This window comes from Dermochelys coriacea, chromosome 1 (genome assembly GCF_009764565.3).
Source record: "Dermochelys coriacea isolate rDerCor1 chromosome 1, rDerCor1.pri.v4, whole genome shotgun sequence".
Taxonomy (NCBI): Eukaryota; Metazoa; Chordata; order Testudines; family Dermochelyidae; genus Dermochelys; species Dermochelys coriacea.
In genome coordinates this window covers 55,720,465-55,733,509 of record NC_050068.2, presented here as the reverse complement: position 1 = coordinate 55,733,509, position 13,045 = coordinate 55,720,465, and the positions used below count along the sequence as shown (strand labels likewise).

At 42.4% G+C, this 13,045-nt stretch overlaps 1 protein-coding gene across 8 annotated transcripts in view; it reads right to left on the bottom strand.

Annotated features, from left to right (window-relative positions):
- Positions 1–12,822, bottom strand: part of INTS6 (integrator complex subunit 6) — an 83,255-nt gene extending 70,433 nt beyond the window's left edge. For 2 of the 8 annotated variants that reach the window (XM_038388109.2, XM_043504478.1), the window contains exons 1-3: positions 11,567–12,497; positions 11,323–11,400; positions 10,460–10,609 (exon numbers count right to left, since the gene is read on the bottom strand). In XM_038388109.2, coding sequence (XP_038244037.1) covers positions 10,460–10,609; positions 11,323–11,400; positions 11,567–11,677 — 339 coding nt within the window. In that variant the 5' untranslated portion in view covers positions 11,678–12,497. Of the gene's footprint in view, positions 1–10,459; positions 10,610–10,904; positions 11,224–11,322; positions 11,401–11,566; positions 12,498–12,625 lie in introns of those variants that run through there. The other 6 variants (XM_043504481.1, XM_043504479.1, XM_043504482.1 and 3 more) reach the window with 6 other exon arrangements.
- Positions 12,823–13,045: the final 223 nt, after the last annotated feature.

Sequence of the window (13,045 nt, the reverse complement as noted above, 5' to 3'; positions counted from 1 at the left end):
GAGAAGGATTGGGTGAGAAGAGATATCCATATTCAGGTCTTAATAATTCCCCTTAAATTGTGCATTAAAATAAAAACCGGATCACTCTCCTTTCATCTAGGTTAACATAACACAGATTCCATTTGAAGGGTTTTTTTTTGCACAACCCTTGTGTGTTAAAAAAAAAAAGACATGCAAAGGAGTTGACTAATGTCACTAATACAACAGTGAATAAATAAAAATGAGTCCAACAAATATATTGCTAAACAATGCCACTAAGAAGAAGAGGTGGCAAGGTGTGGAGCTAAATACCGTGTGATAGAGCCAACAACGTCAGTAAAATCAGTTAAAAAACTGAGCTTTTACGAGGAAAGATGGTCTTGTGGTTAGGCAGGGGACTGGGAGTTAGAAGATCAGCTTGTATTCTCAACAGGACCAAAGACTCCTGTGTGACCCTGAGCCAGAGTATTGAGAGTTCAATTTGTCAATGTTTGTAAGGCAGTTTGAGATGCTTAAGTGGAGGGGCAAGAAAGATGCAAAACATCATGCCCTTGCTAGATTCCACAAGCAAGCATGACTAGTTTCAAGCAAGCATCCAGCAGCAGTGCCGAGAATTTGGCCAGGCACTGGACTAGAAAAGGAAATTGGATTAGAAAAGGAAAAAAGAATGCATGGATGGAAGTTACTGTATTTTGATTACTTTATATTTAGGCAGATATTTAAAAAGAATATAAAAAACACCCCCATTACTGTCAATTCTGTACATGCTTAATCTTGTCTGATTTTTTTGTAATGTATGTACTCCACTTGTGTAGCACTAACGTACTATTACAGTATAGTTACATAATGCTATCATTCACTGGAGACAAACAACAAGGTATACTAATGTACATCAGCCATAGCCTTTTAGGAGGTGATGTTATCCACCGTAAGGCTGATTTTGAGCCACTTTCTTCCAGGTCTTCCCTCTGGAATTTGAGCTACATATAACATACTTATTACCCAAATGCTTTAGGTCTACTCCAAACGTATTAAAGAACAGAGACTAGGAAGATGCTCATATTTAGTACCCTAGCTCATTTAGACAGCAAATTTTGATTTACATGAAAAAAAAAAAAAGGTCAGTCACTTAGATTCACCTCAACTGTTGCTGTTCTGGCTGAGTTCCACATAGTTCTTTGACTGCAAGGAATGGTTGTTCACATAATATATGGGAAACTCAAGATGACCACTCCACAGGAGTTACCACACCAGACAGATATTAGTATGTTGCCTCTAGCAGTAACCAGTAACTCATACCACAAAGAAAGGAAAACCCATTCACAGATCAAGGCAATTGTGAGATACTGTAAATTGAAGATGACTGGGATGGACACAGGAAAAACTTAACACTTGTAAAGGAAATTATTTTATGCCCAGAAAATTCAGTTTTATGACTCAGGTGAAAACGTAAGGTCTTGTTGACAACAGGGCATTTAAGCACATTTGAGTTGTTAGTTACAACTAAACATGTTTTCAACCTGACTAGTACGTGTTTGGAACACATTTATTTGGAAATCATAGTACTAAGTGGGACAGCGTCTATACCACACTTTCTAGTAGCATAGCTGTTTAAGAAAGCCTCTGAAAGCCATGTAACTGTGTTAGTTATCACCATGTTCAGAAGATGTTTGTCAAATATAGCTCTGCCAAATCCATGCTTGAAAACCATTTTAGAACCACCACTGTAGCTAGAATAGTCAGGGCTCGTAGCATGGATAGGACCAGAGTCTCACTACATATTTGCATTTTACCTTTCATAAAACGAAATCAGGAAAGTCTTACTGCCTTGCTCCCAAACACAAGGGCTCAATTTATTCTTGTTGATATTAATATCCATGCTATTAAATACTAGTGACTTGCCATTTATTTGTAATAATAATTCAATTTAGGACACTAGTCCAGAACTTGAGAGACCTGGGTTGAGAGACCTGCTCCACCACAGACATCTTGTGTGATCTTGGGCAAGTCACTGTCTTTATGCCTCAGTTCCCATCTACAAAATAGGGATTATACTATTAACTATCCCACAGCAGTGTTGAGAGTATAAAGATTGTGAGGTGCTCAGATACAACAGTAATGGGGGATATATACATACCTAGAGAGACGGAGATAGCTGTAGAGTAGATTTTTTTAAGGGTCTAGCACAGTCAGGAGCCAAGGTCAGAGTACAAAACTCATTAAACATTTCCCAATTTAATTTGAATATAATGTTTTGACAGTGAAGAATCTACACGTCTACACACTTTTCAACTTTGGTGGGATATAGCAGAGAAAAATGATTTACACAGCTATGATAAGATTGTATGAAGTTAAGACTACTGATACACACGTATCCTTTGAAAATGCCACAGAGAAATTACACATGGTGACCAAAAATAATGGAACTGTCACTGGTGAAGTTACCTTTAAAATAAGAGATCTGTTGACATATAGGAAAGATTTGCTCTAATTGCATTTAGAAAGGCCACCTTCTGTTCAACCTACCCCAAGAAAAACTGTGATACTTAAAATGAGAGGAAGACTGACCTACCCTTTAGGGAAAGAACTAAAATTAACTCCACCATTCTCATGTCACTGCATACAGAATGTACAGCTTGATATGGCCCTGGATCACCCAGTTATTAAAATAGCCAGGCATACCAAATGTGTTCTCAGACTGCTGAATAAATAACAGAACAATGGCTGAAAACAACTGAGAACATGCCCAGATAACACAAGGTCAAAAGGCAACAGCTTGAATTGGAAACATGTTCCTATAAAGGAAATTTGTACAGATCTGGGAATACTGTGTGAAATAAGACATTGTACAATTTCTCTTCCTACTAGTATTCAAACAAGTAGAATTTTGTGTAATGTATCTTTAACAGAAGAGGAATGGGATGGAATGTTGGAATCACAAAGTTTCACAAGAGGTAACAGTGATAGTTTTAATGGTGGACAGGAGAGTTCTGAAGTAATAGCAGCACCTCCCCTTAGCCCCCAAGGAGAGGGACAAACAAAGCACAATACTGAGCAGGATTTATCCAGATCACTTATTTGAGGTATATGAATTTTTTCAGCGTCTTCCTAATTATACTTGTTGTTTTTATTCAACTTGCTTTTACTTACCTGACACTTGCTCAGAAAATATTTCACTAAACTCAGGGTATAAGAAAGGTCTGAACTGCAGCCTTACCAGTCAAGGCTTAAACAAAAAGCTATTTTTCTTTCCACCCCCTTCCCTACAGTATATTCCTGCCTTTCTGATGGCAATTAGCTCTGATGACTTGCAAATGGGTTAGTGGAAAGGCAAAACTACTAGTATTGATATATCCAAGAAACAGGGTGCAGAGAAAGACAGGCAACCGGAGATTCAGTTGTCCATCCCAAGGTACACTTTTCCTTTAATTACAAGTACATACTTAAGTGCCTCAAGATTCAAGATGATCAAAGCCTCACTGATATATGAATATCAGGAAATACCTTAAATAAAAGATTTCCACTCATGGAACAGAATGATAAGAATATTTTCTATCTGTGAAAATAAGGTAGACTTCATGCAACCTTGTTTACTAGAATGAGTCTTACTTTTTAGAACTTCCTTTAAAAACACATTAAGCAGCCTAAGGCTAGATAAATGAGGCAATGGATTTTAAGAATACATGAACGTGGCTCAAAATCTAGTCACCACTTTAGATATTCATTCATTCATTCATTCCAGAGAAAAACAGGTCACTGAGTTGGGCCCAAGCTTTGGGTAGAGATCTAAAACTAAGCATGCTTTCTTGCAATGGTCTCCCAGTGGTGTTTACTGCTAACTGATACTGTGGAACAAAAGAGGTATCCAGAAATCTAAACTACTCTAGGAAAGCAGTGGAGGGGATGGCATGCCTAGAGATCAGAAAATAACTCCTTATACCAAAAATACATAATTGGAAGGCAAAATACTCAAGCTCAGTGCATACCACCCAATATGGAAATATGAAAAGGCAAAGATCCCAACTCACCCAAGCATTTTGTATCCATGCCTTTAACAGAAGCCTAGAGTCAATTACTGATTGACAGCTCTGCATACGTTTACATGAACACTACTTCGTAGACTGTTCCAATTCCAATAGCGAGATTTTGAAGGACAGAGAATCCGTCTGTGTACCTACTGCTACCATTTAACCTCCTTGTTGTTTTTGCAACTGTCAGGCCTTAAAAGTGTGGTGTTCCTGCTTCCTAATGGATGAAGTTCTCACTAGACTGAGTTCCAGAGCTGCTCTGAGTAAAATTTTTTTTTTTTTTTTTTTAAAAAGAGGTGGGGGAAGAGGAGAGAAAAGAAGATGCAGTTACTCTAGAGCAGTACAAGCTTCTTTCACCACCAAAGAGAAAAAAAAAGAAACTGCCTTTGCAGCAGTACAAGTCTGACAAGGCAGGAAATGTTCGTCTAAACTTGGGTTGCAAATCTGAATGTACTCTCAAAAGCACAGGTCATTCCACTGCAATACTTTTCACTCTTGAATGCCAAGAGATTTATATTTGAAGGATTTTAATTTTTTGTAAGCATGGTATTGCAGACAAGATAACTACATTCTCTACCCATACCCAAAGTCATGAGCTCCAGGTCACATAATCCACAAGCCAGGAGCCCATTAAAGACACTTGCCATACCTTCAAACAGCCCAGCAGCTTTAAGGACATCTAGCCAGAACCCACCTCTCCATGACAAAAAACTACAAACCTCAATACCTACAAATCTGCAATGTCAAATACTACTATTTAAGTGACTATTCAAAGAAAAGTCAAATCAAACTCAGCATGACAACTAGTGTAAAATGAAAAGGAGTATTTGTGGCACCTTAGAGACTAACATGCAAATTAAGACATGATATGGTGAGGCATTCTTTACAACACCTCACCCAAAAGATGTTTAGATATGGTGACATTATATACATATACAACCCCTTTTACCAAAGTGACCAAGGTTGTGACTTGAAGCTCAATTACCAAATATTAATTTATGTTACTCAGTGACACAGGTGTGAGGAGCCACAGATTGAAACAATTCCAACAATTTGGACAAAATGAAGTCTTTCCACAAGCATAAATAAGATGCCTCTCTTACACAATCTAAAAGTGCTACAAATTAGTAATAGTTCACATATTTAAGCCAAAAATACTGATCCTCTGCAGACCAAGGTGAAGCAAGCTTTATTGTGTAAACATTCCAATGATCAGAATAAATAAAAATTTCTCTTGCATCTACAAATAGCTTTAATGAAAAAGTAAAAAACACTCGAGTAGCGATCAATCTAAAATGAGGTTACTTGAGAGAAGCTTGCAGATTGGATAAAATTTGGATAATTGGGTTGTTTAAAAACATCCCATTATATGCACAAAACCCCACAATGTACAGGATGATGAATCTCTTTACAACCCTTGGCTTATTCCAAAATGGCTTGAAATAGCCTACATGTATTTAAGATTCAAATCTGATTGGGGGGGAGGGGGGAGGCGGAACAAAACTTCCAAAAGATTCAGAACATTTTGTTTCAACATTTTCAGAATGCAACATTTTGATTTTCTGGTTTGAAACCACTTTCTATTTAAAAATTCTCAACAATGTAATTTAAAAAAATCAAGTATTTAAAAATGGACAAAAATGAAATAAAATGTTTCAATTTTGACAAAATATTTTGTTCAACTCAATTTTTTTGACTTTTTAAATTGCAAACTAATAAAGAATGGCTATTTGTCCAGCTCTACCTGAAATCACTGAACAAAATTAGGAAGATCTTTGCCAAGAACAAAGATGTTGCATGGTATTACAGTAATATTTTTCATGGAATTTATATTTTATTCCATGTAATGTGTTATTTAGTGTGAAGAAGAATAAGTTTCTACTTTAGACAAAGTCCACTTTGATTATAGGAAAATATTCTTTCAGAAATTTGTAATCTGGGCTGTCTTTTGTTACATTTAGTCTGCTCTTGGAATTCAGTTCACCTCTCATGGGTCAGTTTCACTGAATCAGCCGCATACTTTAGAAGCTTGATTAAAAGCAAGGTACATCTGTAGAGATACTGTGTTGGTGTCTAAGAAAATTTCACGCTGGTGAAAATTTGAAAAGGACGTTATACAAAAAAGGTTGTTAGCTTGAAACACTCTTGCCTTAGTACTTTGTAAAAATATTTGTTTAAACAAGCACATTTTCTCTTAGCATGCACCTCATATTGCACTGATCCTGCAGTAAGAGAGAGCATGGTAATGACACGCTCACCACAGAAATAACTGTGTGCAAGACAAAGTGCGCTAGGCTGCACAGAATCAGAGTTTTAGTGACTTAAAACAGATCCATCAGATTAAATCTTGTAGCACTATTGTACTTTTCATTTTTATGCATTAACTTTTACTATTTTGGTGTTACATACCTTACAGCTTCAATAGTTTATGGTTTCACTATCAAATTCAACAATTTGCAGTTTGTCAAGATAGGTATTTAGATGGTCCACTCTGCTTACGTTTCTGCTGCATTATTTACCAAGTTACATACTTCTGTTTTCCATTTCAGTATTAACCACAACTTCAAAACACTAGTAGTATTAACCTATAAGCAGTTACAGCAAACTGCATTTAGTATTAATGGATAAAGTTAAATATCACTAAGTTAGGTAGTCACAATTTATCTAGCAATCACGAAAAACCATAGTGACAAGATGCATCACTGTATTGCAAGAGGTGATTGAGGAAAGTCTACTAGTAAGAGGTCTAACAATTCAGGCTAGTGTAGACAACGGATAGAGAAGCTGATCAGAGAGAAAATGTTATAAAACAAGTCAGTTAGGTAAGTGCAAGCTAGGCTAGCAAAGCTACAAAGGTGATGTGATAGGTAGCAAATGTATAAAGTCAATGTATTTAAACGGTGTCTCTATTCTACACATTCTCATTTAAGCTGTTTTTGTTACTGAAGCTTACCTAATAAAGATCCACAGTAAGGTAAAGAGAACCAGTACCTTTTACTGGTAATATTAAAGACTAACACTTTCTTTAAAAACCTCGTAAGTTCATCTATCAAAACCAGTCTCAGACAGTGAAATACATGAACGAAACTACTCCACTTTGCGAATGCTGCTAGAACCAAGCAAGGACAAGATGTGGCTTAACATCAAATAAAAAGTGTTACACAAATTAAAGGGACACAGCTAACGTTTAAAAAAAAACCACATTTCTGTCTGAAAACTTAGCCACAGTAGATGCAAGTTAACCCTTAGATTATAACTTACATTAGGAAAAATGTTTGTCCTCTAGTCAGGCCAATTGTTCTCCTGTATAGCAAGATAGTTTCTCCTTTGTTAACAAGATCCTTAAAAAATGAAGGAGCGTGAAAATCCTTGTAAAAACTCTAACAAGGGTTTATAAATTCAGGATATGTTTAAAAGCTCCTCTATTAGAAACTGGAACTTTTAAAAATAAATTAGGTTGTGTCCCTTTAAGATCCAAATGTGAAATTATGTGATCAAATACATCTGTGCAAGTGGTAACTCAAATATTGTCATTATCTCTGTTCATGAGTCGGTACCAATGCAATGCAAAATACATATAGCGAATTGAGATATTTGTATTAAGGTCCAAACAGAGGTGATGCAAGGAAATATGCAGCAGGATTTTTCCTCAAGTTTAATTTCAGAACAAACATTCAGCCATCAGTCCGATCCAGGAAGTCTGCTGATGGTAAACTCTGGCCAACTTCAAAAGATGTCAGATATAACAAGTGTCCTAACAATTTAGATAAACAATTCAGAAGTTGGATGGTTTAACCAGACTGAATTTCAATAAGTTTGACAATTAGTCATTAGTATTGAAAAGAGGAGCACATTTGTTCTACAACTCAAGTACTAGGAACAAAAGGAATCTGAACAAATATTTTAGAATCTTGCCAATCCAATGGGGGGAGGGACAGATAAATAACTTAGTGGAAGAGAGAGCCTGATTTAATTTCCCAAATGCTTCATTAAAAAATGTTTGTATGCTTCAGGCAGTAGCTTCTCTAATACCTATTAGATCTTGTTTATTTGTAAATCATCCTGTCTTCTGACCCCAAGAAAGAGTAGCTTTAGCTACAGCTAAACTAGACTGGTTGAGCTATTCAAGCAGTCTCATCAGTGTAAAAAATTTTTCCTAAGTGTTTCATTTTAAAAATTAGATGAGTAGGAGTATGCTACTGTCTCCAGTATTTCAACAACAATTGAGTATTCTTACCACTTATCTTCCTGAATTATTCCCATGTCCTTTGCAACATGTAAATTTTAATATGTTTATTTTCAGAACAGCTATTTGACGGTGGATCTTCCCATTGCTGATGTCAGTTGACAGGACGGCAATATGTACTGCTTATAAGCCAACGTGAACTTCAAGGACCAGTTCAGTCGCAGAAGTGAATTCCAGTGAGCCCACGAAAGCTTATGCCCAAATAAATTTGTTAGTCTCTAAGGCGCCACAAGGACTCCTCGTTGTTTTTGCTGAAATTTTAGTTTAATTTATGAAAAAGTTCTAGTCTGATAGTGGTGCTACAATGGGAACTAGGGACTTCAGCAGCACAGGATCTAGCAGAACAAATCAATTTAACACAGTCATCTATTTTTGTAAAGGACACTGAAAAGTTCAGAAAAAATTGTTTAATCATGTGAGTGAATATTTGCATGTACCAGAAATCATTTTCTTCTGCTAAGTCCACCACACATGGAACAGTATGAAGTATCTGATAACTTCTAAACAAAGTTTATCAACTTATTATATCTAGAAGAGTACGGGTGTTTCTGAGATCAGAAAGAGACCTGGAATCAAAGATCTAAGGACAAGACAGACCAGGCACAAATGAAAACAATGCAGATGCTCAAAAGACAACAAAAAGCACTCGTTCTTCAACATGTAACCAGCCAATGAGAGCCATGGCATAAACTCAATTGCCCCCTTGTTAAAAAAAGACTAAGTGAGCATACCTGACTCACCCAGGGCATGTAATGTTTTATGGATGAATATCACTGATGTATTAATCATCAATAACTAGGGCAAAGGGAGGATATGGGTATTTTTTTTTTGCACCTGGGATGGTAAGTTTTCATGAAAACTTTGTAAGGCTGACCTAACTAAAACTGGAATGAAGGAAAGCAGAAAAACAGGTGAATGCACATAGGTGTATAAGAGGGCAACGCATGGAAACAGACTAAAGAGATTAGCTGTGTGTGTGGAATTCGTACATTTCAAAGTTTCATTACTAGGATTGCATTTAAAAACATGTTTAGGGTGACTGGTAGTCTAGTGGCAGTGCAACACAGTGAAACGTGAGAAATCTGAATTTTCCTTCTACCCGAGTAGAACATGGTAACACAGAGACAACATGCTCAGCCTCAGAGCATTTGGCTGAAGCAACTTATTTCACTTTCTAGTGAAACAAGCAGCAACAGCCTTTCTTCCTCTCAGAGGGCGTTATGTCACAGGAGAAAATAAAAAGGGGAAATGTGAGGCTAACAGGGCAAACAAGTGCAAAATATACATTTAATATGTGTACCCTCTGGTAATGCTCTCCACTAATGCTCTCCACTATTATGCAAAACAAAACTAGGGCTGGATTCATAGTTCCAGTCTCTTACTCTTCAGGCCAAGAGTAACTGAGAGTGTTTCCAGGGCATACACTCAACCTGAGGGAGAACGGTAAAGAAGTGCCTCTTTGTTCTACAGTGACCCATACTGATGATTAAAAGGTAATGTTGACATACTCCAAAAGAAGTCCTGTTCAAATTCTTCTGAGCCAGAAGGATGCCAGCTCCAATACAGGCTGTCAACGAAGCCAGAGCTTTTCAGGACTTTAATATGAGGGAAACAGATTGAATGATATGGGGGTATGCAAAGACGAAAAGTAGTGGTCTAATTAATGAGCAAAAGAAGATTTGGCACGTAAGATTAAACCTCTGCTCCATTTAGCCCAATAGTTTGGTCCTCACAGTGGCTAATAACAAGTGTACTTCAGAGGAAAGCTAAATCCGCAAAGTGCACCCAACTGATTGTACACCACTGTACATGGAAGAGAAAAAAAATCTTCATGACCCCTGCATGCAATTGGCTAATGTGCTGAAATATAAGGTTTCATTATCTCAATCATAATAAATATACCAAAAGTTGACATGTGTGAACTGAAAAAAAAAAAAAAAATCAATGCCTACATTTGTGTTTAAAAAAACTTGAAGTTTCAGACTGATAGAAAATAAAAACTGAATTAAAGCTGGGTACAAAAAACATCCTAGTAATGGGTTTCTCAATTGTCTAAGCACTATTTATTTGTACAGTAGCCCCTGTTATGTTTTATACTTCATATTTCATGAACAGAAGTTATTTTGGTCAACTAATCATTTGTGGTCTCTGAGAGGGTTTATCTGGTTTTTTTAAAAGGTTTTCCCCCTGTTTATATTCAACCTACCTGCCCATAGTTGTCTATGCCAGTTACTAATCTATTTAAGTTTAATAAATCAAAAGCTGTCCTTAGAGACTGGCCAAGAGTCGTAAGTCCTTCAGCTTGAAGGTTTTTCAATTCATTCATAAAGGTTGCATGGTTTTCTTTCCAGCCAGCCTGCAAAGAGAAAGGCAAGAATGCTTATCCTTCAGATGTTAGCTATGTACAAGGAGAGCCTTTTCTGTTACAGATTACAAAAATGGTGTCTTCCTCTCTTGCATGCATGTGGTTAAAAAATAGTCCCCAAACTACCCACTCATCTTACAAGTAACTAAGAACCTCTTCTGTTCTAAAGGCTTCAAAGGTGTGTCCCCCCCCCCCCAGGCCCCCAAGCCTTCGCGCCCCCTTGTCCCGCACCCAGCAGAATATCAGCGTTTGGTTCCACGGTGCAAAGAGTGAGCCTACAACTTACTGCGGGTCATTGGAATAACCAGAGCCTGGTCCACGGCAGCGGACGGGGCCGGTCAATGACCTACAGCAGGTTCCCTTCTGATGTGTCATGTGGAGGCTCCGGGTCTCCACGCACGACGAGGGGGAAGCGCCCAGCCAAGGCTGCCCGGCCCGAAGCAGGTACCGCTCCTCGCCGCCCCTTGCAGCCGAACTCGCCCTGGAGTTGCTGTCACTTCTCCTAACTTGAATCAATATCCCCCACAGTCCATTGCTGCTCACACACCGCACAGGAAAAATGTCGGCCATGTTGATGTCAGCGCCGCCGCCGCCGCCAGAGCCTGTGTGTGCCTGTGCGGGGCGAGCTGCGCGGCGCCGCCGGGAGCGCGGGGGAGGGGCGGGCAGCCCGGCCCGGGGGGAGGAGGGCGATTCACGGGGGTTACCTTGATGGCGTGGGGAGGCTCCTCGAAAGTGACCAGCATGTACCTGTCTCCTCTGCTGGCGGGGTCCCGGGCGCGGAGCTGTGGGCACAAAGCGCAGGGTTACCCGAGGGCGCCAGCAGCAGCGGCGCCCCACATGCGAGCCCCCGCCGGGCCCTCCCCAGCCCCGCGCCGCCAACCCCCCCCCCACCCGGGCGGCACGGCGACCCCCCCCCCTCTCGCCGCCTGTCGCAGGCAGAGCCGGTACCTTCATGAAAGTCTCTACAGCGCCTTTGGCTATGTCCAGATAGGTGGTGCCCAGATGGGTGCGCTGGTTCATGGAGGCGGACGTGTCTATCAGGAAGAGTAAGATGGGCATAGTGCGGAGCAGCAGCGGGGCCGGCGGCTACATGGACACGGGGCGGGGGGGGGGGGGGCCGGACACGGGGGACGGGCGGGCAATAGGAGCTGTGAGTGCTCTGCACGGGGAGGAGCGCCACCCCCCCCCCCCGCTCCGGGGAGCTGCCCTGCTCGCCTTTGTGTGAGTGGCCCGCTCGAGCCCTGCACGGGCTGGTTTATGAGGAAAAGGCGGACAGGGCTGCACGGCTGCTGCTGCCGCCGTTGCTGGCCCCCCCCCGTTGATGTTACTCAGAAGTTTCAGGCAGGGCAGCCACAACCCACCCACCCCGGCACTTTCTCTCTCTAACTGAGGCGCTTCCTCGCTCGCAGCCCGCTTTTAAGGCAGCCGGGGCAGGTCGGGAGCCGCCCCCTACAGGCACGTCCCCAAGCCACGTGACCGCCTCCCTGCTCCGCCATAGGACTCCCGACGACCCTTCATTAGCATATTTAAATCGTGGGGAAGGAGAAACGAGGCGGCTCCAGCCGTTAAGGGAAAGGCGGTTGATGAGCACGCGTTCTCGTGGGGCGCGTGCGCAGTGCAGCCTCTGCCCTGCCTCAGCGAGGGGGCGTAGCAATGACATAGGTGTCCCGGCTGCCTTGGACAGGGAAGGAAGCAACCCACGGGAAAATGCTCAGTGGGGCCGGATGGGGGCACGGTGGGAAGAGGGAGCCGGCAGGGCGGGCCGCGAGAAGAGGGTGGGGCCCGCGGGTGCGGAGCCGTTCTCGGCCGTCAAGGAGGCCGGCACAGCGGCCGGGACGGGGCAGGATGCCCGGCTGAGGGGAGCTGAGGACCCAGGCGCCGGCTCGGGAGTAACGTGCGGGGACGGGGCCCAAGCGAGAGGACAGCGGCAGCCGCTTTTCTGCGCGGCGAGCAGGCGCTGGCGGCCGGGGAGGCGGCGGGGCCTGGCGCGGGGAGCCGCTCGCCCACCGACGGCCGGGGCGGTGACTGTCCTCGGCGCGCTGGCCTAGCAGCTCGCTCGGTCCCGTCCCCCCGCCACTCCCGAGTGAGTCACGGGGCGGCGCTTGGTGCTGTCTGCGAGCCGCTCCTGCTCGTGTAACGCAGGCGCCCAGAGACTCTCCCTCAGGCTGCGGGAAGCCCTCGCTGGGATCCTTCCTGACGGCGGCGCAGTCCCCGGCAGGGGCGGACCCAAGGGGTAGCCGGAACAGGGAGCGGGCGGGAGGCGTGTTCACGGGGGGGGGGAGCTCCCGCTGGGCCTGAGCTATAGCGGGGGCTGGGACCGACCGGCTGCGCCCGCCCCCGTTGCAGGGTCTGCAGGGACTGGAGGCGGGGCGCGTGTTGCATTCTACGTGCGGAGGACACTGCCTCCTGGGAGGGTCAAGGACGGCG